The following is a 25,000-nucleotide window of genomic DNA, read 5'->3' as shown; positions in this document are numbered from 1 at the left end:
GTATACATACATGCATGCTTCGATTTACATACATAGATGCACACTGTGATTATCCTTGATATATATATATATATATATATATATATATATATATATATATATATATATATATATATATATATATATATATATATATATGTATGTATGTATATATACACACACACACACACACACACACACACACACACACGAGGGAATGGATAAATGAATGAATAAATAAATAAATTCAATAACAAAATAGACGGAGAGATATTCCGAAGCAGGGGCCAGGTTCACTTATCCCGAGGGAGACGCCAGACTGATCACTCCAGAGCTCTCGTTTTGTTGTTGCGGGAGGGCTTCATGAAGTGCTCAAGTTGTGGCGACAAAAACTAGTCATTGACAACGACCGTGTGGGGAGGAAACGTCTGTGTCGTAATGGGAGCAATCTGACCAAACAAATGGAATCACAGTACTGTAAGCATTGACGTTGACCGATTTCAAGGTAAAGATAACCAACTACGTGGCCGGACATGAAGATGACAGTGAACAACTTGAACACACAAGAAATACTCGTGTAAAGTAAATCGACATACAAAATCGTCTTAATTAGATTATAAATACTGATAGGTTCTCTCAGTCGCACCTGACACTGTAAAGTAAGAACAAAAATACCTTTAGCTATCACGTTATTTTACATCAGTGGCGAATGTTGGGAAAGAAAATTGGGCGAAGAGGTGGAGCGAGGTTATCAACATCTGGATACATATGAAGTTCGATTGAGGAAATCACTGACATATGCTAGAAAGAGTGAGTATAAAGCAAAGGTATGTGTCAAACACTAAAAGTTTAAATCCACCTTCGTACACAAAAGTAGTTATTAATAAAGATACGTAATGAATACAATTGTAAAAGGGTACTTCCGAAATTCTCTCTCTCTCTCTCTCTCTCTCTCTCTCTCTCTCTCTCTCTCTCTCTCAAGAGATAAAACAGGATGAGGTTGACGCATGATTGCTTATCCCCTCTCATTTTCCTTTTTTTTTTTTTTTTTTTTTTAGTTTAATAGACTATGACTACAGTCATTTCGCTGAGAGGAGGTTTTCAAGATTGCAAAATGACGTGAGTCGTATCTCGTGACACAACCTGTACCTTCTGAGAATGTTCATTTTCAAAATCAGTACTTTATATTAAAATAATATATCCTATGCATAAATTTAATTCACATGACTTTCTTCGTGGACGATAATTTTCCGTAAAATAACATACACACTGAAGATTAATATTCGTTGTATGCAACAATTGTAATGACCAGAGGCTCCATGCAGCGTGTCTGCTAATAGCTTAAAGCGGTGTAGAATAAGAAGCCTATCCTAATTACCAAATCAACACCCAAGTTTCTTTCTGGCAGCGGTGTGTGTGCGTGTGTGTGTGTGTGTGTGTGTAATAAATAGTTGGGTAGTCTGATATTCAAGCAACAGGTTGCCGTGGTGGTTACCGCCTCGTGTCTCTATTATATGCAAAGAAACAAATGCCAATACGGCGGTTATTAGGACTCACCAGATTCACTGTAAACTTGAGGGAGGACACAGTGGATACTCACATTCTGGTATTCATTTGCGCTATGTTGCTAAAATCAGCCAGTACATTCCACACCTCTTTGGGTTCTTGGTGTGGGAGAAAAAGTTCATAGTTCCTGAGTTGCTTCCCTTTCTTAAGATACAGAAATGTCACGAGTAAGAACGCTGCTATCATGTGCAGCTTCTTGCGTGCTCTTAATCCTGCCATGGCGAAGTCTACCCAGAATAGTATAAAAAGAGAGGGAAAGGGCGAGGGAGGGGCATATGAGGCTGCCTATCCTTGCCAGAGACTCCTACACATACAATAAGGACGCACCAAAACAACAGAACAACAATTTTATTATTTTTCACGCACTTTTAACGTAATTCATATCAACAAATGAAGAAGCAGTTTTACGAAAATATTCACTTGTCGAATATCCAACAACCAGAACGAACATGTTTTACACAGTATTTTCTTTTTTCTTTATTCTTTGTAACATAAGGTATTAGTACTCTTGTTTTGTGTGGGTACTTATAATAATGATAAAGTGTGATGAGAAAGATACCCCACATGTTAATTGCAGCGTTGAGAAATAGCCATTTACATAAGCAAGCCCTCGGAATCATTCTAAAACAATCTCACTGGGATTCATTTCCTCACACACTAGCTCATAGAAAGGCGCTCGTAACAAACTAAAATCGTGGCGTGTATATTTATGATATAGCGCGGTGAAAAGAAAAAAAAACGAGAAAGAAAGTGGTGTGTGTGTGTCTGTGTGTGTGTGTATGTGTGTGGCTGCCCTGCCCACCCATCGCCACCAGTTGCCTTGCACACCCCTGCAGGCGGGGCCGTTTTCTGTGGGCTGCGGCCTGTGTGTTGATATCGATGTGGAGGAGACGATATAACTGGTTACTTATTCTCTCCACCAGATATTACCGAACCTAAGATGGCGCTGTGTAATCCAATAAAGAGGAAGCCTGTGTAGTGTAGTAGGCTGTAGCGGTGTGGTTGTGGGGCTGCGGTGGTAGTGTGGTGGTGGTGGTGGTTGTGGTGGCACTGTCTGACTCTCCTCTCCCTCTCTCTCTAGTGTGGGCTCAGTGGCTCTCTAAGTCTCACCATGGCTGGCGGGTCCAATACACGTTTGCTACTTGTGACAGCCAACATTGCTTCTTGTTTTGAACAGGTAAAGTACTTTTTGTCTTCCAACACAGGTGAACATTACACCTGTACAACCATACTAACCTCGTTAATTTGGTGTTCATTAAGATATCCATCATTATCATGCACGATTTCATTTTTGGTGTGAATTAGGCACGAATTTTATGACTGATGAACGTTAGCCTTCAAAAATAGTGGCTACAATTGAAACTGAAGAATGGGAATGATGCTAGCATGACAGACGTAAAGGGGGTGGGGGGGGAAGGCTGATAGCGAAATTTTCGGTAAACAACATCCCGCCTTATTTCAACGTGAAACTTTTTTGGCTGATATTTTTCGATATGCTGTGAATTGGTCTTATAATTTTCTTGATGAATAATTCATTTTTGTTTCTTTAGAATTTTATTAATGACAAAAAATCTCCCTTTAAGTGATTTTCATAGATAATCAAGTGAATTCAGTTCAATATGCATCAAAACCCACCATAAAAAAATTAAAAAAAAAGGTAAATTTGCAGTTTCACCCAATATCCCCAATCTCTACCCACACACCCCCAACCCCTCCAGCAAGCTTGGGGGCCTGTGGGGAACCGGGATTTTTTTTGGGGGGGGCACATACGAGTGATATATAGACTTTGAAAATGTAGGGAAATTTCCCTAGAAGTCAAGGAAATTTCCTAAATGTAGCAAACCAAAAACTTATTATAATCAGGAGGCTGTGCCCCCCTTGTTCCCCACCATTAGTATATTCGAACACAACCAGAAAGCTAAGGTAACCTAACCTACCTAACCTAACCTTACCTAACCTTACCTATCCTAACCTAACCTATCCTAACCTAACCTATCCTAACCTTACCTAACCTTACTTATCCTAACCTAACCTAACGATGACTTCCATGATTGGCAGCAGGCCACCGGACGTCATTAAACGTCAGAACACATGACTGGGAGTCATGCACCTAGAGTGTCTGCGCAGCATTGATAACAAACACATGAACACACTCCAGCATTGATAACAAACACATGAACACACTCACTATCCTTTCAATGACTGTGGAAACAGGATCCCAGCTAAAAACTGAGGTAAATCTTTGAAATTCCGTCCCAACCTTATTATTCATTTGCAACAAGATAATATGGGGATAGAAATGCTCTTAGCAGTGTAATCTAGACCGTGAGACACTTCATACTTACGTGCAGTTTATTGGGGGAAACTGCAATTATACCAAAAAAAAAACTCTGAAATAGTTATATATATATATATATATATATATATATATATATATATATATATATATATATATATATATATATATATATATATATATATATATATACATACATACGAAATGTGAGATTCAGTGCTAGCCAGCCTGTCTTTGTCCTGCAGCTCCCACATCTAAATGCCATGTGAAGTTTCCTCATGGCCAAACAGTTGAGGGCATTGCCAAATTTAACAAAACAGATCTCTGAGTGTGTGCACTGCCAGAATACCCATCCACACCATGGGCTGTAGCATGCATTGTGTGAAGATCCATCTGTACTGTGCTTTGTAATACATAATTGTTAGTGATTGTGTTGGAAAAATGTCAAGCTGCATAATCAGATTGGGCCTTACTGTGCATGGGAGATCATGATCATCAGCAAGCTTGCCACCTGTTAGGATAGACTTGAGGTCATCATTCCCCAGGAATGGTCCTCAACATGGTCTCTGTTGAGTGGATGTAAAAAAACACAACATGCCTCATCAAAGTGCAAATGCATTTCAATCAGGTACAGACTATGCAACTTTACACCACTCACAGTATTAGAGAAAAGTAGCAACTGTACAAGAAGAGAAAGGTGTGTTTTGCTAGTAGTGAAGCAATATCCATGTGTATCAAATACAAAGAAAATAATGTGATAAATGTGTGTAGTGCCAGTCAAGAACAAATCACAGCATGTCATAGCTCCATGTATGTACTGTTTGCATACCTATAAATGTTGTGGATAATTAAATTCAGACTTTTCTTTGTGTCATTGTCCATTCCCCTCATAATGTTTAGCCTTGACTGCCTTGTGGCACCACTTCATCAGCCATCTGCTGTTTTTAATACTGTGCATTGTAGTGTGGACATAAGGCTAATTCTTCAACACTGTGATGCCTCACAGCACTCATTGCAGAGCATAGTTTGTACTACACTGTCTTGGTGGTGTTGAAAATCCATCTTGTGCTGCTTGGTTACACAGCTCGTGGAGTATCTGGCCAAGTCAGGTTGGCTTCTGCTTAAGGATTAACCTCACTGCTTTGTGTTGTGCACTCTGATACAACAAGTGGCAAATGGTGGTGAAACTGGCCAAGTGTCCTCACTATGGTGCATGGTGCTGAGACATTGGTGATCAGTGGCTTATAGATGGTGTCACATGGCAGTTACTGTCGAGCATTTGGATGTCAATGCTAAGAAAAAAATCTGCAAATTTTTCAGTGGATCCACATTTTCATGGCACTATTCATATGGAGAATTTTTTCAGTTTTAGACTGGTACTGCTTACATTTCTCATCTTGTATTTTATACATTTTGTATTCTTCATGCATGGATATTGTTCCTGTAATTTGATGAAGAAGTGTTTTAAACTCATCAGAAGCCCATTGTTGAATTTTTTTTTATGGAGCACTGAGGATCTATCCCACTCAAAACAATTGGGCCGGATGTCATGTAGGATTGGTGTCCAGAGATGGGTTTTAAAACTCTGCCTCTAACACAGATCTTGCTACAAAGCATTGTGTTGACAAGCCTTCAGCTATGTGAAAATCATACTTATAAGTAGAATTACTTATCAGGATGACATCTCAGTTAAGTGCTTCCTAGAAATGGCCCACCAACTGATGCTTGTCAATTTTTTCAAAACCATGCACTCCCTCAGAGTGTGTTGATGTGTGGTTATGGCTATTTGTTTCAACACTACACAATATCTCGGTGTGTACAACAGAATGTAGTGTGCACATTATTTATGTTAATTTTTTTTCTTATTTTTTCGTGTATGAGATATGTACATACGAGTCACTCCCGTCAATATATTTTCTCACAGATTGGTAGTACTGAAAAGTTATGTTATTGTTTTGGTTTCATGAGGATAACTTCAATAACGGAGGATTTTCTGGTGTATATTGTAAAATTGTTTCTATAATATCTATACAGTGAGTGATGTTCAGTCAGCAAAACACAGGAGTGAATGATTTCATACTGCCCTTCATAACTATAATAATGAGAAAGGAAGACATGGAAGCCTGTCCTTGTGTTGGAATACACACCCAACATTAGTAACAGTATGTAGGCCTGTGACCCATCGCCCACACTTGCTAACTCATAAATTTGGTAGCCCCACTACCCTATGACTGCCATTAAATTGACTGCTAGCTAAAAGTAACTGTGTTACTCTTAAAGATGTGTTTGCATTTGTATAATGATCCTAACATAGATGCTGCCACAACCCTGTTTGAGCACAGGATACACCTATTGCTCAATCAATAACTTGGCAGGCTTTTGTGCTCAGGTCCTGGGCTTGATTCCTGGCACAACACTTTCCTCTTGAAGCTCAGACGTATCTAAGCTTTCAGTGCCAGTTCCCGAACAATCAGAAGCAAACTTCAAAAACTGGAGGATAAGTGTCTTGAAACCTCCCTCTTGAAAGAGTTCAAGTCAGGAAGGTAGAAATACAGAACCAGGCAAGGAATTCCAGAGTTTATAGAAAAGGGATGAATGATTGAGAATACTACTTAATTCTTGCATTAGAAAGGTGGACAGAATAGTGATGAGAGAAAGTAGAAAATCTTGTGCAGTGAGATTGTAGGAGTAGGGGGAGGCATGCAGTTAGCAAGATCAGAAGAGTGGTTAGTGTGAAAATAGTGGTAGAAGATAGCAAGAGATGCTACACTGACAGTGAGAGAGAGGCTGAAGACAGGCAGCCAGCAACTGAAAATATATAAAAAATAGGTCATTTAAGAACTAAAGTAAACTTGGATAAAATCTAATGAACCAAAGTTAAATACGTACTCTGAAGCATTTACATCTTGTTAATGACAGACATAGTGGCTGGGATGATACTGCATTGATATCTACCTATCTACAGTGATATCTTTTGGTTGAGGTGTCAGGTAGTGCAAGCTTGGGCCCGTACTGCCAGGCAGTAGGTGACAGTGATGTGGATTATAGAGCAGATCTTCCCCTAATCTTGGTTGGCAAGGCTTCTTGATGCCTTGCAGACAGCCTCAGATGAAGTTGATGACATACAAGATGGGACCTTTGCTCATATTATCCTGTGTCCATGTCTACTATTATCAGCTAAGCATTGAAATGAAAAATCCTTGCATAGACCAATTCTTTATCATGGTTGTTCATGATATCAGTGGCTTTTTTTTTTTTTTTTCTGCAAGTAGTTCTGCTTAACTTGAGTTGTATAAATATTAACTTATCTCTACATATATCTGCTATTATTCAGGTTGACTTCAATATTTCTTGCATGAACTACTTTTGAATTGAAATCACTGTAGATTTCTACACCATATGGGAGGATGAGCATACCATCCTGGCTGGCCTTATTCATCTGGTTTGATGATCATGTAGTGTTTTCTTGACTTGTATTCTGCATGTGAATATTTAGCCTTATTGTATGTTATCTTTATTGTACTCTTATGAATGTGAAAATAGTGTCATAAAGAGGCTTTCAGTTGTGTTGCACAGGAGCAGAATCTGAGTGAATAGAGATATGCTGTATATTTATGATTAGACTCCACTATTTCAAAATGTTCAAAACTGCATACATCAGCACTCAGCATGAGAACCCAGTCAAAGCAAGCATCTTGTCAGTATACTCCAGTTTTCTCTCAGGCAGAATGTTTTCCTGTAGTTTATGTTGTTCTCTTTCTTGAATACTTTTTTTCTGTGTAGTTTGTATTGGCCACTTTGCAGACATGTGTACTGCATTCATTTGACAAAAAAGTGGCATTAATAGCCATTGGGTAGGTGGGAAAAAATCAGCTACCTGTTGCTTTTCTCAGAATGACCTCTGCACTGAAAAGGGCAAGAGGAACTGTGGAGATTGGACAAAGCATGAAAGAAGGATGCTGATTTGCTCATATTGGTAATTCCACCAAACTAATGAGCAAATAAAAGCAGTGCTGTGCATTACTTGCTGTCACTTGTGTTCTGAATCAACAACACAATGACTTCCTCTTTGACCAACTTTTTTCTTCTCGCTGATATGCCCACCATCACACTTTCCTTCTAAGGAATAGCTGTTTCCTGTGTAGGGGGAGGCAGAGAAGGAGTTCTCTTGGCTTCGGCTGTAAGTTCTTTTTGCATCCTTTTGGTTACTGACACAACCATATCACTACAGCCCAGTTTATTTCTCTCTCTCTCTCTCTCTCTCTCTCTCTCTCTCTCTCTCTCTCTCTCTCTCTCTCTCTCTCTCTCTCTCTCTCTCTCTCTCTCTCTCTCTCTCTCTCTCTCTCTCTCTCTCTCTCTCTCTCTCTCTCTCTCTCTCTCTCTCTCTCTCTCTCTCTCTCTCTCTCTCTCTCTCTCTCTGCATTACCATATCATCACTCAAACATAACCTTTGCTAGGCTTGCTCCATCAGGCCCTCCTTGGTAGTGAGCTTGGTAGCTCTGCAGTGACCATTCAGGGTTAATCAAACTCTACTTGGATTTTGGTGATTATTTTACCTTAATTGATAAACAGCTATTTAACTTGAGTGTCCTGTCACTGATTTTATGCCTTGGCTACTGCACTGTCATGGCTCAAACCTTTATATTGATATCTCAGTGTTTCAAGACATTAGTTATGTTGTTACAGTGATGGCAATGATGGCATCAACTGTGTACAGTAAGCTGTTCTAAAAAGATCAGACATCTTGGCTGAAGAAGCTTGTCAAATTGAATAAATAAATAGGTAGGCTAATCAAATAAATGAATAAATAAATGAAAAAAATATGGGAGAAGTAGAGATATGTAGTGGTTGCACATTCAATCTTGATCCAGTTCCATTTAGGCAATAGTGATTGACACAATTTAATTTAAAGTTAAGTATTATAAGTATCTATCATAGGCTCAAGTCCTGGTTGCACCTCTTTCATATCAAGCCTTTAAATTATTTTTCTTAAATTTCAGAACATTATTTTGAGATTGTTACAGCTTCTCTAAATGCCCGCAATCAAATGCCACTGTCTGAAAATGTCAAGTTGCTCTCTGCCACTCTAACACATTTATTTACTGCAGGTCAACTCTTTCCACACTTGCTTAATCCTGTCTATACCAGATGTGTTCCACAATAAAAAAAAAAATGCTGGATGACTGGAACCATTCATCATACAGATTCTTCCCAAATAGAGTAGACCAAGGAAACTTTATATAGACTGTGATATTTCTGTAAGCGCATTTTTTACATAAATAGTACCTATATATTCTCAAAATGTGAGAGAACAGTTAACTATTGGCTAAATGTAATGGTAATTGTGCTATTCCTCACTGTTTGTAAACCACATGCTGAGCTGTTCATTAATGTAGCCCTTGTCAATCCCTCAATTCTGATGTATAGTACAGTATTAGTGTAAGCATGTTATAGGCATTATTGTAATACATTTAAGAAGACATAGGTTATGAGAGGTCTTGACCAGTGATGTTAAATAATTAACATTATACTGGAGATGCATCTGCCCAAGAGGAAGAAGAAAAACAAAATGAAGAAAGGTGGTAGTGAAGTAGGATACTTGGTTGCAGAATGCAGAACTTAAAAAAAAATTTGCAAAGACAGAGATACAGTTGACCTGGAAAGGGTTGGGCCAGTTTCATCATATGTATAATGTGTTAACTAGATGCATACAATGTACATTGATGCATGAGCATCTGAATAATGTAACGGATCTTTACTTGCAGGGCATGCAGTAGTGCTCACATTGATGTAATCAGAGATGTAAAGTTCAAGTATTCATACTGAAATTCAGTCTGTACGGTACATTGATGTGTTATGTTCTTTATGGGATATATGTGGTGTAGGATGTGCATCAGAAATATCCATGCTGCAAAAAATTGGTAGAACAAATTTGGACTTGATTCCCTTTTAAGAATGAGAACACTTCTCTTAAACATGAATGGCAGAATGAACAAGTGTGCTGTATGTGTGATAATTCATGAATAAGTGCAGTGTTTGATGGCAGTGAAACATTGTGTTTAAGTATATATGAAAAGGCCTCAGTGTAACAGGTGAAATGTGGGGTGGAGAGAGCATAGTGAGATGGATCTCCTGTGCCATTATGAGAAATGGCCTGGCAAGTGAACTTAAAAGTGGACTTCAGGAGAGCATCATTGAAGTGATGAGATCAAGTAGATTGCACTGGGTTGGCAAAGTGAAGAGAAAGGATAGGAATGAATGGATGATATAGAAGAGATGAGGTCAAGAATCTTGGGATTTGACCTAACAACTGGATAAAATGCAACTTAGTAAGTTATTCTCAGATAACAGCGGCTAATTTCATGAAACTGAGTGTGGAATATGTCTCTTTAAATTATGAAAACAGTGATATTGTGATGAAGGGAGGAGTAGGAAGGACAGAGGCCAGTGGTTGAAAATAAGATTATCCAGCATCCTCCACTGCAAAGTTACATACATTAGCTTATTTGGTATTGAGGCAAGTTTGTCTTTGGTTATTTGCTTTCATATACAATCACTTTTCCATATTGTTATATGAGAACTAACACAACAGGTTCAGTTTCACACCAGGTTCAGTTTCACTAACCTCTCATCGCATCTCATCCTGAATGCTAACTGATCATTTTTTTTCACAGTTGCACATTTGTGGAATCTTGTGTCATTTATAAGTAATATTTAAAGTTTGTTCTAGCCATAACAGCCTTAATATTAGGCTGTTTCTCCTCAAGGTTCTACTTCAACTGTACTGTTTGCACTGGAGGGAACCCACCAAAAAAAAAAAGGGGGCGCCTCCTTTCTTTGATGCCTTAAGCATGTGCTTATACTATATTTTGTGTAATGGTTAATGTAATGTGTAATGGTTTGTTTAAAGTTCATGATTGCAGATTTATGATGGTATGTTGATACAATTATTAAAAAAAAGGATAAAAAATAAATTGAAAGTGTTTTTGACATTCTTTGGAAGCTTACTAGGGGTGTAAAGGAACATGACTGAGCACTGTTTAGTGTGAGATAGTTATCTGGTGATTATGATTTGTGATGGATTATAATACACAATTATATCAATGTATAATTTGCCTCTTTTTTTTTTAGCCTGACACTATGCTGAAGCCATGGATTACAGAATTCTTGAAGGTAAGTGAAACTCCTTAATTTTTTTTAGTGCATATGACAAGAAGTCCTTACCATGATCCTTACTTTGTGAGATGGCAGCTGGTATGAAAACTGGGACATAGAGATGTCTCAACCAAACTAGCCATTGAGCACAAGGTATTGCTAACATAACCATGTCACACATCTTTGTTTTCTGGACTTGCTGTGGTCACAGTTGTCCCAATATTTTTTCTCAGTTGTCCCTCTACAAGGTGGAGACCTATCATGACCATTCATATGAGTGGAGTTCTTAGGAACAGGTGCCAGATAAAAAAAGAAAAAAAAATGCTTGTCTTTAAATCATTATCACAGTATTGGACCAAACATTGTTATGGACTTACATTCTCACAACAAACGCTTGTTAAAATGTATTATTTTGTCTGCTACACTACCGTACATGGAAGAAAATGGCTACAAGGATGTAATTAATAACTTTTGAGAACATACAAAGCCAAAAGATTAACAAAATGGAAATAGTACATGATATTATTTATATATTGTTCTGGGAGTTCTCTCTTTCTAATGGCAATTATATATATATATATATATATATATATATATATATATATATATATATATATATATATATATATATATATATATATATATATATATATATATATTGCATAAAGGCTGCCAGCCAAGGGCAAGAAAAGGGAGAGAAGCATGGTAATTTTGCTATTCCCAAAAGGCAGAAAATAAAAAATGGAAGCCAAATAAGTTTTGATGTCATGATACTCCTCTCTTAAATTGGTTCAAGTTGTAGGAAGGGAGAAAACAAGTGGGGAGTTTCAAAGGGATGAACCTGCACAGTCTATTGTTCACATTCAACTTTACCACTTCATGTTTTCTGCCAGTCTTTGCCATGCATGTGTGTTTCGCAACAAGCTAGTCAAACCTTGTCATTCTTAATTACATGTTTTTTTTTTTTTTTTTTTTTTTTTTTTTTTTTTTTTTTTATCATCTTGCAATCAGTCTTTTCTTTGCTGCACATATTGTAAGTGTCAGTGTCTTGTGCATAGTTTGGTTTAAGATAATTTTCAGCAAGATTAGAATTATATAGCAAGTAAATGTGCTTTAGTTAATTGCTCACAGTATTTGTTTATACATACTGTGTGGGACATTACATAGCTGTACTGTATTACTATGTCAGATGTGATGGTATAGTTGTATATTATATTATTTATCTCCTGCTTGGAAGCCAGAGTCAAGGGCAGTCATTTCTGAATGTTTGCTAGAACAAGCCACTCCCTCTGCTCCTCCCCCCCACCCCCTAAAGTTGACAGGCTTTGACTCCAGCTTCCAAGGGGGGGGACAGTAATTAGTACATGTGACTTAACACATGTAATTTTGTGTCATAATAGGATCAATATAAGGTTTCCATGAATGTGTCTTTAGCTTCAAAGCATTCAGTATCAGGTTCTTGCATCCAAGCCACAAAAATAAATGCTATAACATCATCAGCCTGATTAATCTTGTAGTAAATGGATAAAATATTCTTTTCATCTTTGTATAAATTCTGTGATATGCTACTGTGTTATTTTTGTTCTGAAACATTTCTCTCAACTCAAAATTATGAAATGTTTGAGACTCTATTAGCCTTCAGTTATTAATTTCAGGAAGTGTATATGTTAATGTTTCTTCATGTTTGTTTGTGTTCAGACTGTGGAGGAACACGAGCCCCACTTCATTGCCCTTCACTGCCAGGAGGTGGGTGGCAAGAATTATGAGGAGAGCATGCAACATGTGGAGCATTTTATAAGGTTGGTTGGAAACATGTAATTGTTTCCCATTCAAAAATTGTAAAGTTTCTAAAAATTGTAAAGAATTGATAATTAAGCCTTTTCTGAAATGCTACAAGTATAATATGAATATAATATAAGTATAATATATAACTGTGTAAATTAAAAATTGACTAGTTTTGTTCATTTATGATTATGATTACCTGTCTCACTACCTTCTGGTGAGAATTGGGAAGTAATCTTGTTTGAAAAAATAATAAATACTTTTATTTCATTTGATGAAAAATAATAAATGCATTTTTTTATTTCAGTTTGATTTGAAAAATACTAAATCAATTATTTTTTTATTTTTTTATTTATTTTTTTCACAATACTACTCTTTAAATAAAAGATAACTTTATATAAAAAAATAACTTGGAGTTCTCCATGAACAGTAAATTCAGAATATGTGACTAAGAGTATTAATTAGAATTGGTGTCAATATGGCACAGTACTATATGACAATTATGTAATTGAAAAGGTAAAGCAAAACTACTAGCAATGAAAGTTAGAATTGTGAATATGTGACAGTATAAGTATAGCCAATCAGTGCCTGGTCTCCTAAGTGATGTAGACTCAAGCAATCTGTCCATCATGTTCATCCCATCATGATGTAGAATCATCAGGCTTGTAAGGAATACTTCATAAATATTCTAGTGTATGTTTCATACAGGGCCTGCCATGTGTAGGCCTGATGGTTTTTTGCAGCTTCACATTATTTTTGTATGTTTTTATGTTCTTATTTAAATGTGGTGGCAACGCAGGATTGAGGTTAGGCCAGCATGAATGCATTATAAAAATGTAGCTTTCAGCTTCTTTCATCTTGCATCTGGCTTTAGCCCATACTTAGCATTTCAGTATTCAGAAACAAAGTTGGCTACCCATTGTATTTGTTTTATTTATTTATTTATTTATTTATTTTTATTTATTTTTTTTAATTTTGTGTGTGAGAGAGAGAGAGAGAGAGAGAGAGAGAGAGAGAGAGAGAGAGAGAGAGAGAGAGAGAGAGAGAGAGAGAGAGAGAGAGAATAAAAGAAACATGCATAATGGTACTTATTCTTTAGGAAGGTGAATCAAAAGAGCTAGCCACTTAAGATTTTGGAGATTTTATGATACTTTTGGAAACTCCAGTTTGTAAATGGAATCCAGGTTATAAGTGAGTATTACCTTACAAGGGGGCAGACTTACGTGTAAAACTAAGCAACCAAACAGTACATAACACAGGTTTAAAAACACCTATCTGGTTGCTTAGCTGAATGAGTCTGCATGATGTAATGGCATTGTGGAAAGTTATCTAGTTAGAGTTGCTAGGTGTTGCCTGTCTTGAGTTGCATACAGATCTAATCCTTACTGGCTTATATCCAGCAGTTCCATTACTTTTTTACAGCCCTGAATCATAGCTAATTAATTTATATTCTTCTATAGATTTGAATTTGAATTGTAATAATGTGAAAATTTGATGCTCAGCTTGCTCATCAAGGAAATATACATTTTAGATATATTTTGTCAGTTAAACTTTGGCAATATACTGGAAGTAGTTCCAGTTAAAGGCAAGAAGAAATATGGAAAGTGGAAGAGAATTCCAAAGCTTAATGGTTTTTACAGTAAGCTTTAGAGACAAAAGAGTAAAGATGTTGGGTAACTCTTGTATTAGTAATGTGAGCAGCATATGGATATGAATAAATAGAAATTCTTGTGCAGTAAGGCTGTAGGGGTGCGATAGACATCCAATTAGCAGGTTCAGAAAAACAGTAACTATGGAAATAACAGTAGAAAAAAAGAGGTGCAACATCGTGGCTGTATGAATGAAAATCCAGACAGTCTGTCAGAGTAGAGGAACTGATGAGACAAAAAAGCTTTCAACTCCCTTGTGCTTGTTCCCTTAATATTCAGGAATCTTACTTAAAAGATAAATTGTCAGCATATAATAAAGATAATTATCTTTATTCCAGATCATTGATGAATAGAGGAACAATGCTACCCTTTGACAAGATTAGAGTTTACTTAGATGAAGAGTACGAATCTGCTGAAAAGTTCACTGTAAGTACTTCCCTTGAGATATTTTTTTGTTTTAGAGCCAAGGTTGAGTGCAAAAAAATTTTGTCATTGTAGTCAGATATTGATTGATGTTCTTTAGTACAAATTATATATACATATATATATATATATATAGAGAGAGAGAGAGAGAGAGAGAGAGAGAGAGAGAGAGAGAGAGAGAGAGAGAGAGAGAGAGAGAGAGAGAGAGAGAAATTATAAATGTTCATAATTGATTTTTTTTTTTTCCAGGCCCTAGGAAACCTATACTTCATTCACCAAAGCATACAAGATGTTCAGTTATGGGACTTTGAAGGTATTGTGTAACTTTGTTCATACTTTTCATTCATTGTAGACAGAACCTCCAATATTTATATTTAATGTCTTATTGTTTGTCATGTGTTTTCTCCGTTTTGTGTATCTGAATGATCTGTATAAAGATTTATCACATGGATTTTCAATCATATTTCGTCCCTCTTTACAGTAGCTTTACAATAGCTGTATACTTCACCCTTGTTCCATTATTCATTCATTAGGTAATTATGACCTGACATACTTTAGTGATTCTGCCAACCATATAAGTGTTCTGTGACAGTCACTCAGTAGTGCTGAGATCTGTTAGCAAAAATATTTTTATAGGTTCTGTCCAACAACACCTGTTCTTCTATATGGCTTGAGTCCACTCCACTGATATGCTCCAATATAGTGGACACCCATACAAAAAGGAATAATTGTTGCATATTGCTAATGCTGTATGCTCAAGCTAAACATACAATCTCAAAGTTGAATTCAAGATATCATAATGATAGTCTTTTTATATATATATATAATTTGTAGGATTTGATGTATTATCCAGTTGTGAAATATTTAATGAGTTTTGAAACTGTTTGATTAATACATTTAATTAATACAACAAAACCTCAAAGATCCTGAATTCACATCCCATTGGCTGGTAATGTAAAAAGAAACAAAAAACATCACAGACTTGTTTCACTGTTTTAGTTGCTCATACACACAGTTCTGACTTATAAATTTCTGGGATGTTGACAGTTAGTGATGTGGACTCCTAAGAAGAAACACTTTGACTAACCTGCAACATTGTGATCTTTTCAGTAAAATGTGAAAATCTGTTATATTGAAATAGCATGGTTTAGAATCATGCTCCCATTGTTCCATTGTTAAGTTATATCCCATAGTTGCACAGCTTTATTATTGAAGTGAGGAGGTCTGTGTAGCTCAGGATGTGCTAAGCCTATTTTTGCCTTCATAGAATTATTTAGTAGAAAAAAATATATATGTATTCAGGGTAAACAGCTGGCTGTAATTGGTCAGCTTCTAATTTTGCAGTGCAACAAAGTTAATGTGATTGGTCAGTGGTTGCAGGCTTCATTATTTATCTATTTACATTATTATTCTGATTTGAATTTAATGAAATAAAAATCTTTAAAAAGAGGATTAAATAAATTCGAAGAACTCTATACCTCTACAAAAAATATAAAACAAGCAGATAAGACTTTAATACAGTACTTTATTAAGCTGTGGAGAGGACATAGTGCCGACAAAGTTTATGAATTGATCATATCAAGATTTGCTCAGAATAGAAAGTCAGCTTATATGAATGCTTATTTGGAGATGCAGTGAAGCAGTGAGAAAGGCTCCTTCTCTTGCCCTACTAGTTTATGCTTTTAATTGATGAAAAAAATTGTGTCTGCATGTGAGGAATGACTAATAAGTTTGTGGCCTAAGGTACAAGAAAAATAACTACAAAGTGCTGTCTAAATACAGATTTAGATTAGCTTGATAATTACACACACAAAAAGAACTTTATTTTATTTTATTCATTTTTTATGTAGTTGAAATTTACACACCAGCAAATACAAAGAAAATGGACAAGATTGTCCATTGTACATTCATCCATAACCTCGGCATCAAGTACTTATCCAAGGAGATTCATAAGGACATGGTGACAACATAGTCAAGAGAAAAAACTGCCAAATTACCCTGTTCCAGGAAGATATGTCACTGTCATCACAATAAAAAGCACTGACAAAAATATGACATTGTCTTGGCAGATCATTGTTTACCATATCACTGGAGAGCTTGGTATCTCGTATGAATTCATTCATGCAGTTGTCTGCCATGAACTCAACAATAACTAAGGATTAATTTCAATGGGGGGTCTTGAAATTCCTTGTTCCTGAGCTGAGGCCAATTTGCCACAATATATACATGGGAAAATCTTGCTTTTTTTATTTGATTTATTTATTTGTACTTTAATATTTTATAAAAATCCCAAAGGATTTCTTTAGTGATTCATGAATGTGGATGATACTTAGGTACTTCAAATTCAACCAGAAGTGAAATTTGAAACAGTGGAAACATATTTAATCTTCATCTAAAAAAAAAACAATAAAAAAAGTTACATCAGTGGTATCTGTAGGGAAGGTGATGACATCAATGATTTTGGATGTAGATATTGTGCTGATGTATTATCTGGAAAACAGTTACGGTATCATCAGGATCTAGTATGCTAATCTGTACTTCATCCAACAAACTTTGGTATCTATAGAGAATGTAGTCAAGAAGACTATTTTCTACTTATGTTAACCATTTATTTAACTGACATTAATTAATTTAATCAAATTATCTACTGCATGTTTTTATTGGAATGCTTATGCTGCTGATCATTTATTTTAAGATTCCTGCCTGGCAGATAATGAGGAGTGTTTCTATTTGATTATATTATCCAACACATAAATATATATGCAGGTACAAATGTTTATCAGTAAGTTATAGTGACATAGTAGTTGTTTTAAATATTTTATGCTTCAAATCACTATATACATTTTATATTTCAGAAAAGAAATTCAAAGATTGTTTAGATAGAAGAGAATATTCAGGAAATATTGAAGATGTCACTACAAAAGAAAAGTCAAAATTTCCCCAGGAATTCTTCCCTGAGGTATGTTTAACAGTGGTTTTAATTTCAATCTATATGATCAAGGTTGGTGCCCTGCCCTCCATGCCCCATAGCCATCCCTTCTTTCTCTCACATTTTTACTGCTGAGGATGATGTTTAATGGAGAACCTGCCTATACTCTCCTATATTTGTGAGTCTTGTCTAGTTGTCCGCACAGACAACATGGAAACATTTCTATCCTATAATTTTATAAAGGAGGTATTTGGTGTGAAGTTATCAATCCTTTTATACAAAGGAGCACAGATAAAAATCTGTATCCAATATTTCATATCAAAACATCCCTAATATTAGATATCTTGCATGGTAGTTGTTAGAAATGAGCACCTTGCACCTTTCCCAATTGCCCTAGATATTGTGTTTCTTCAATATGTCTTGTAGTTCTTTTGCATGAAGTTTACATTATCTTGTCATATAATTTATATAACTGACTGCAAATTTCAAACTCAAATAATAATTTCAGGCCTCAAGGGCCTCTGCAGGAGGTTCACCCTCATCTGGTATGATCAGCTGATCAGGTCAGATGCAAAAAGCAGAGTGGTCTATTGTGATGCAACAATGGTAAATCAGTCCTTCTGTCGGATTCTGATATCTGAAGACCTGGCGTAATGTGACTGTTATTCACTCAGACCAGCCAAACATTTTGCATTGACATTGTGTCTGCAAAGGGCTACATCATGTGGTATCATATGATACCTTCTTAAATTAGACCTTTTGTACATTGTTATGCATACAAAGTTTTGGAAAGAATAAACCTACCAAAAGCTCTGTTCCCTTTGACTTCTATGCTAGGATTATTAATTTAATCTAAACCACCCCAACTAACCTCATAGTGTTGGCTCCAGCCCCTCGATCTCTGCCAAAATTAATCTAATGTTAAAAAAAAGTTTTACCATTTTCTATCTTGAAAATTCATGGTTGGCATGGTCAATGGGTAGGTTGGAGAGAACAAATACAATAAGATAAAAAGCTGGCCAGGGTGAATATCTTTCAAACCACACTGAGTATGCTTTTGCAATTGACTCTTGCATAAGTGAGGATCTTGAATTGTAAGCTTAGCTGGGTGCAATAATGAAAAAGATTATCACGATAACTGATACATTGATAAAGATAACCTTATCGGCAATAACCGATAATCAATAACTGGCAATAAACTTATCGCCCAATAACCAGTAACCTATAAATTGATAAATCCAAAATATTGATACTAGCAATAACGATATTGGTATTTTAAATAAAAAAATTGATTAATCCAGATCTTTATTTCTATCTTAGAAAACTTAGAAAAATCTAAAAAAAAAATTCAAATTCATTGTTTATCCTGTCTCTTCAATAATGAAAAGTCCTGTTTTAAGCAAAAGAATTAGGTACATTTGATTTTGAAAGTTTAATACTTCAACATGCTCATGTTCCAAAAATTAAAATTATTGATTATTTCTAGTTTGGAACCAAAAGTACTGATGATACCAATGAATTGATAATGTGGGAAAAATAGTTATCAGATAACCGATAACCTGATATCATTAGCGCGATAAATTATCACAATAATTTATCATGATAACACCCACCTGTGATTGTGAGTTCATCAGCTTAATGGGAGGTAAGAGCCACCAGCACCACTATTGCTACCTTCTGGTGCTGGACAGTCTGGTATAGTTCAGCAGCTCAGCTCTCGTGTTGTAACAATTTGTGATTGTCAATCCCATTAAAGCAATTATGGTTATGAGGGCTGAGCTGGACAACATGGGGAATACTATCACGTGTTACATGAGCAGTGCCACCAGGTGTTATACAAACATCTAGTCGGCAGTAGTGAGCCACAGCCATCATCCATTTGTTCAGGGCTGCCAACTACCAGCTCCATTTCACCAGAAGAGTTGATTATTCTATTATCATTAACTTTTATGAATATAAATGTATTTTTATTCTATGAAGAATATATATATATATATATATATATATATATATATATATATATATATATATATATATATATATATATATATATATATATATATGCGTGTGTGTGTGTGTGTTTAGCAGTTTAAGTAAGTAACTACTATGGTAGTGATGCATTACTTGATTAACACAAGGCTATTGCCTTTATAAGAATACTAACATTTATCTTTATAGTGATGTACAGGGGTATACCATAGAGGACAGGATAACAGTGAGTTGGATATGACCTTCATCCAGGGAAGATTTTCTTGGATAAATGGTTTTATTTGGACGAAGAATATTTTCTTCAGTGTAACACTATGAGCCTGGAATGGATAACACCTAATTACATGTATCTCAATAGTGGCTACACTGAACTATTACCAAGAAGAATAAGACCAGAAACTTGTCAATTTGTTAAGATTCATACACTTAGATAGTTCTAGTATCATCTGATATAAACATTTAATTGTTTATTACAATTTTTGCACAACAGAGGAACATTTATGGTAATTTGCTGTCAAATCAGTCAAGTTCTGATTACCAGGTTTCAATAAAGTCTTCTCTTTTTTTTTTTTTTTTTGTGGAATTATTTAAAACTTGAAAGTTGTGAGACTGATAATAAGAAGCCATACCACATACTGGATGGCAAAGAAAACATTGGGTCACATGTTGCTTTCAGGACAATTTGCTTATAATTCAGATTGAAATTATATTTTTTTATGAAAAATCTTTTTTATATACTAAAATGGACTGTGTGTGTGTGTGTGTGTGTGTGTGTGTGTGTGTGTGTGTGTGTGTGTGTGTGTGTGTGTGTGTGTGTGTGTGTGTGTATATATATATATATATATATATATATATCACAAATAAGTTTTTGATCATATATATATATATATATATATATATATATATATATATATATATATATATATATATATATATATATCACAAATAAGTTTTTGATCATATATATATATATATATATATATATATATATATATATATATATATATATATATATATATATATATATATATATATATATATATGTACTAATTCACAAATGAGTTTTTGATTTATTGAGGTATAGTAATGGCTTGAACATGTCTTGTGAATGCCCGTGGGAACTACTAATTTCAGGACCTACCAATATGTAGCATCATGGTTTCATACTTTCTCCCATTATGGAACTACAGAATTAATGAGTCCTTTATTTTTGCCTTGCCCTACTTTTGATAGCATATTTCCCTGACTTGTGACCCATGCCATTGGTAATTTGTACATTGTGATGTTGCTGTATGACATCAGTATGAAATCATTAAGAAACCTTATTTATCAACTTTGATTTCATTGTGCTGCTTCACCTCTTTCAATATCAGATATATGGATTAGCAAAGACTCTTATTACAATATGCTGTACCTCTAAGGTTATCACACTTTCATGCGATTTTAGCCATTAAAAGACATTTAGGGACCCATGCCCCCACTGACTTCAAGGACACATGGTATTGTGACAAGTCAGCAGTCTTATAGATTATGATTTAATGAACCAGTTATGAAATATCTGCAGTATGTTAATTTTGTATTGTTAATTCAAAATCTCAATGGGATCTTAATGCTCAAAACATTGGTAAACATTGGTGCTGTGCTATCTTTCAGGTATAGCACTCCTGATTATAGAGTTAAGTTGCCAGCACACAAAATCTAAGGTTGTGTACCTGATAAGTGTTATATTTTAGTGACAAGGAAGGATATGAATATTTCATTGATATTACACATCTAACTTTTCTATTTGTTTTTCAGTGCAAGTGGTCTCGTAAAGGGTTTATGAGAACTCGCTGGTGTCTGAATGGAACCAAGTTTGATCTAGTTAATATTCATCTTTTTCATGATGCTTCAAATTTTGTTGCAATGGAAGGGGTAAGTAAACCAGTGTTAGAATTTAATTCATACCACAGAGGATTTACTTTCGTATTTATATTCATTACCTATTTGATTTAGACATAAGCCTTTATTGAACATGACACTATGGTAAAACTAGTGATGCGTAACGGACAAATACAATCATTAGTATTAATATAATACACTAAAACCTCTTATAAGTTGAAATGGCACATAAGTCAACAAAGTGACAAAATATTCAGTTAAAAAGAAAATAAATAAATATATAAAAAAATAGATTTCTGCAAAATTTTCCTAAGTTGGCACCATGTCATCTAAACTGAGTCAAGCCAGACCAAACTTAATGTAACTTAATGCAGGGTTGGGCAAAAAGTCATTTAAGAAAGCCCTATGCTTTACTTTGCATTTTGTTTTGATTCATGAAATCAAACATAGGTTCCTAATCTAACAGGGCATCAAATAAATTATGTTAACAGAGAACACATCTGTACATAATAACAACAGCTATGGTAGGTAGCGAACACAGTGGTCTACCATGGTTGTCTATGTCTTCAGGGCATGGCATCATAAGTGAAAAACTGCTGCTTTTTGGAACTTTTGTTACAAAAAACTGGCAAGCCTGGGCCTCACTTGACCCAGCAGACATATGCATTGCAGAGTGCCTGCACAGCAGATTGATTGAAGAGAAAGGGAATGGACTGATAATAAGGATAAGGGAAGAGTTGAGGGCCAGAAAAGACAACTGGATAAATTACAAATATCATAGTATTTAGAGAATGAAGATTAGATCATTATTGAGCTCCCTTTTGACAACAATAACATTGAAGCAACTAAATAATTACTTTACATTTTTTTTTAAGAAAAGAAAGAAAAATACAAGGAAAATTGTGGTATTTGAGAGAGACAAGACACGAGATTAGACTGCAAAACGAAACTAGACAAAACTGCACCAGGAAGGTGCCATTGCAAAGGCTAAACTTTACAATCTTTAATTAAATCCCACAGGCTTTCTTAGCATCATGCCCTCAGAGCAAGGAGCTAGAGGAGGTTTTACAGAGAATGGGATGAAACTGAAGAGCCTGAGTATGCAGGAGGGGTTTCCAAGGGTTTTTAGTGATATTTCATATGAGTTAGAATTTTGAAAGTCAGCAAAGGCTAAGCCCCTATTATGCTGACTTATGGAGGTTTTATCGTACTTTATTTGCAGTTTAATATATAAGTACATGCCATATTTGCTAGTGTATAAGACACTTAGCATAATCCTTTTTATCAAAGTATTTTTAGAAAAAAAATGTTATTGTGCTTTATCATGAACTTTTAAAAAGTAGTGATTGAATGGTTTTTATAAGAGAAATCATTGGATTTTGTGTTTGTAAATGCAGCATAAACTAGAGTCAGTTACAAAATCATACATTTGCTAACATGCTGGTGTGTGTGATCTCTTTGACAGAATTTGAACAAAATACTTGTATAACATATAGGTGCAAGGGTGTAAGGGCATGCTTTTGAGTGTGAGTGTATGCTTGTGTCATTTACTACCTTTTCAAGGAATGTCACCTTGATATATAGATTATTTGAATAGTTTAAGTTGTATAGTAAGTATTTATTTTATAAACACAAATTTGTAAAAGTTCATCTGAACAGGTTAATTGTATTTGCATTTCAGTTCCCATCAGTGTACAGCCGTAACCGCAAAAGAGCTTTAGAGCACACACTTGACAGGTATTCTCTTCTTGTTTCTCCACCTCTTTATTTGCTTGTTTTTGAAAAGATATATAGTATAATTGATACTAATTCTGTATGAAGATATAATTCATCATATATATATATATATATATATATATATATATATATATATATATATATATATATATATATGTGTGTGTGTGTGTGTGTGTGTGTGTGTGTGTGTGTGTGTGTGTGTGTGTGTGTGTGTGTGTGTGTGTGTGTAATATTTTTTCAACATCTTATCTTTAGGTTTCATAATGACAACTATGAAAAAGTGCCAATCTTCCTCTTTGGAGACTTCAACTTCCGACTCAATACTCAAGCTGTAGTCAAGGTAAGTGATAAACTGCTGCTACCTATATGAAACATTGTATAGATACATTGTGAAGGAAAAAGGGAAGGGAATAGCAAAGATTTTTGTGTAAAAGATATTTTACCATATACAAATATTGTGAAAAACCAGGTTAGAATATAAATAATTTCTCACCTTTTCCTACAAATACTTTGTTTTCTTCAAATAGAAAATTAGTGAGGGATGTACACTAGTGGATGCAGAGCTACCAGATACAAATGAGAAAGCACAGAATTTTCAAGATGACAAAGGTCAAGTACGGCTTATGGTATCCAAGAAGACCTTCAAGCATCAGGATCACCAAAATGTGTTCCTCAAGGACAATGGAAACTGGGTCAGTCTTAAAAATTTGTTTTTACATTCTTATTCTCATGTGCTAATGCTTTGATCTCTTATTACATCCACCTATGTATTGTATTTCTTTGCAGCTTCGTGAATTTGACCAAGAAGTAGCACAATTTGGAGATAGATTAGCAGAATTCCCCATCACCTTTCCTCCAAGTTACCCATTTGAAGAAGGTGCTGAAGGAGAAGGCTCTCATTACATGCAGACACGTTGTCCTTCGTGGTGTGATCGTGTCGTCTTGGACAAAGCAGCAAAGAAACTTGTTGATTCAGTATGTTAACAGAGCCTTTAATTTACTTACCTCTATAAGTATGTTTTTTAAATCAGTTGCAGATCCTTATTTGGTATTATGTAATAGAACTCATATTCATAATGTGTTAACATTTTATGCATCAAACCTATATGTAAATTGTCAGTTCTAAATAGTATTTCAGTATTACTGCCCTTCATTACATTAAGATAAAAAGAACTCTTCACATGTTGGTATGATTCTGACATTTGTAGTTTTTTTGTTATGATCATTTGTTTTACCATGTTTTAAGTTACATTTGCTGGAAGTTTAATGTGTATTTGGAATATAATACAAACCCAGATATAACTTTACTAGAACCACATGTAAAAGGACAGCTTCTAAATATTTAAATTCTTTTCTTGCAGAGTGGCAGTAAAGTGAAATATAATCTTATTGGCCTGACAACCACTATGGGAGATCATAAGGTAAGTGATCCACATGTCTATTGAGAGTTTTGCATCATCATCATCATCATCATCATCATCATCATCATCATCATCATCATCATCATCATCATCATCATCACCACCACCACCACCACCACCACCACCACCACCACCACCACCACTACTCTTATTTCAAATGACCAGCTTTTTATTACAGGTATATTAGTGAATA

The 25,000-nt window shown here is 35.1% G+C and overlaps 2 protein-coding genes across 6 annotated transcripts in view; one reads left to right on the top strand and one right to left on the bottom strand.

Annotated features, from left to right (window-relative positions):
* The window catches only part of LOC135114038 (uncharacterized), a 3,850-nt gene extending 1,984 nt beyond the window's left edge, over positions 1 to 1,866 (bottom strand). The window contains exon 1 of the mRNA XM_064029725.1: positions 1,580 to 1,866. Within this exon, the coding sequence (XP_063885795.1) occupies positions 1,580 to 1,764 (185 nt within the window). The 5' untranslated portion in view covers positions 1,765 to 1,866. The remainder of the gene's footprint in view (positions 1 to 1,579) is intronic.
* LOC135113233 (uncharacterized) overlaps positions 282 to 25,000 on the top strand; it is a 45,465-nt gene continuing 20,746 nt past the window's right edge. Inside the window, exons 1-13 of one of the 5 annotated variants that reach the window (XM_064028570.1) lie at positions 282 to 456; positions 2,627 to 2,722; positions 10,973 to 11,014; positions 12,695 to 12,795; positions 14,766 to 14,853; positions 15,100 to 15,163; positions 17,706 to 17,809; positions 21,566 to 21,682; positions 23,331 to 23,386; positions 23,642 to 23,726; positions 23,914 to 24,078; positions 24,173 to 24,361; positions 24,748 to 24,807. In XM_064028570.1, coding sequence (XP_063884640.1) covers positions 2,657 to 2,722; positions 10,973 to 11,014; positions 12,695 to 12,795; positions 14,766 to 14,853; positions 15,100 to 15,163; positions 17,706 to 17,809; positions 21,566 to 21,682; positions 23,331 to 23,386; positions 23,642 to 23,726; positions 23,914 to 24,078; positions 24,173 to 24,361; positions 24,748 to 24,807 — 1,137 coding nt within the window. In that variant the 5' untranslated portion in view covers positions 282 to 456; positions 2,627 to 2,656. Of the gene's footprint in view, positions 457 to 545; positions 807 to 2,154; positions 2,723 to 10,972; positions 11,015 to 12,694; positions 12,796 to 14,765; positions 14,854 to 15,099; positions 15,164 to 17,705; positions 17,810 to 21,565; positions 21,683 to 23,330; positions 23,387 to 23,641; positions 23,727 to 23,913; positions 24,079 to 24,172; positions 24,362 to 24,747; positions 24,808 to 25,000 lie in introns of those variants that run through there. The other 4 variants (XR_010274784.1, XM_064028448.1, XM_064028632.1 and 1 more) reach the window with 4 other exon arrangements.

Source organism: Scylla paramamosain, chromosome 1 (assembly GCF_035594125.1).
Source record: "Scylla paramamosain isolate STU-SP2022 chromosome 1, ASM3559412v1, whole genome shotgun sequence".
Classification (NCBI taxonomy): domain Eukaryota; kingdom Metazoa; phylum Arthropoda; class Malacostraca; order Decapoda; family Portunidae; genus Scylla; species Scylla paramamosain.
This window is presented reverse-complemented; position numbering and strand designations above follow the sequence as displayed.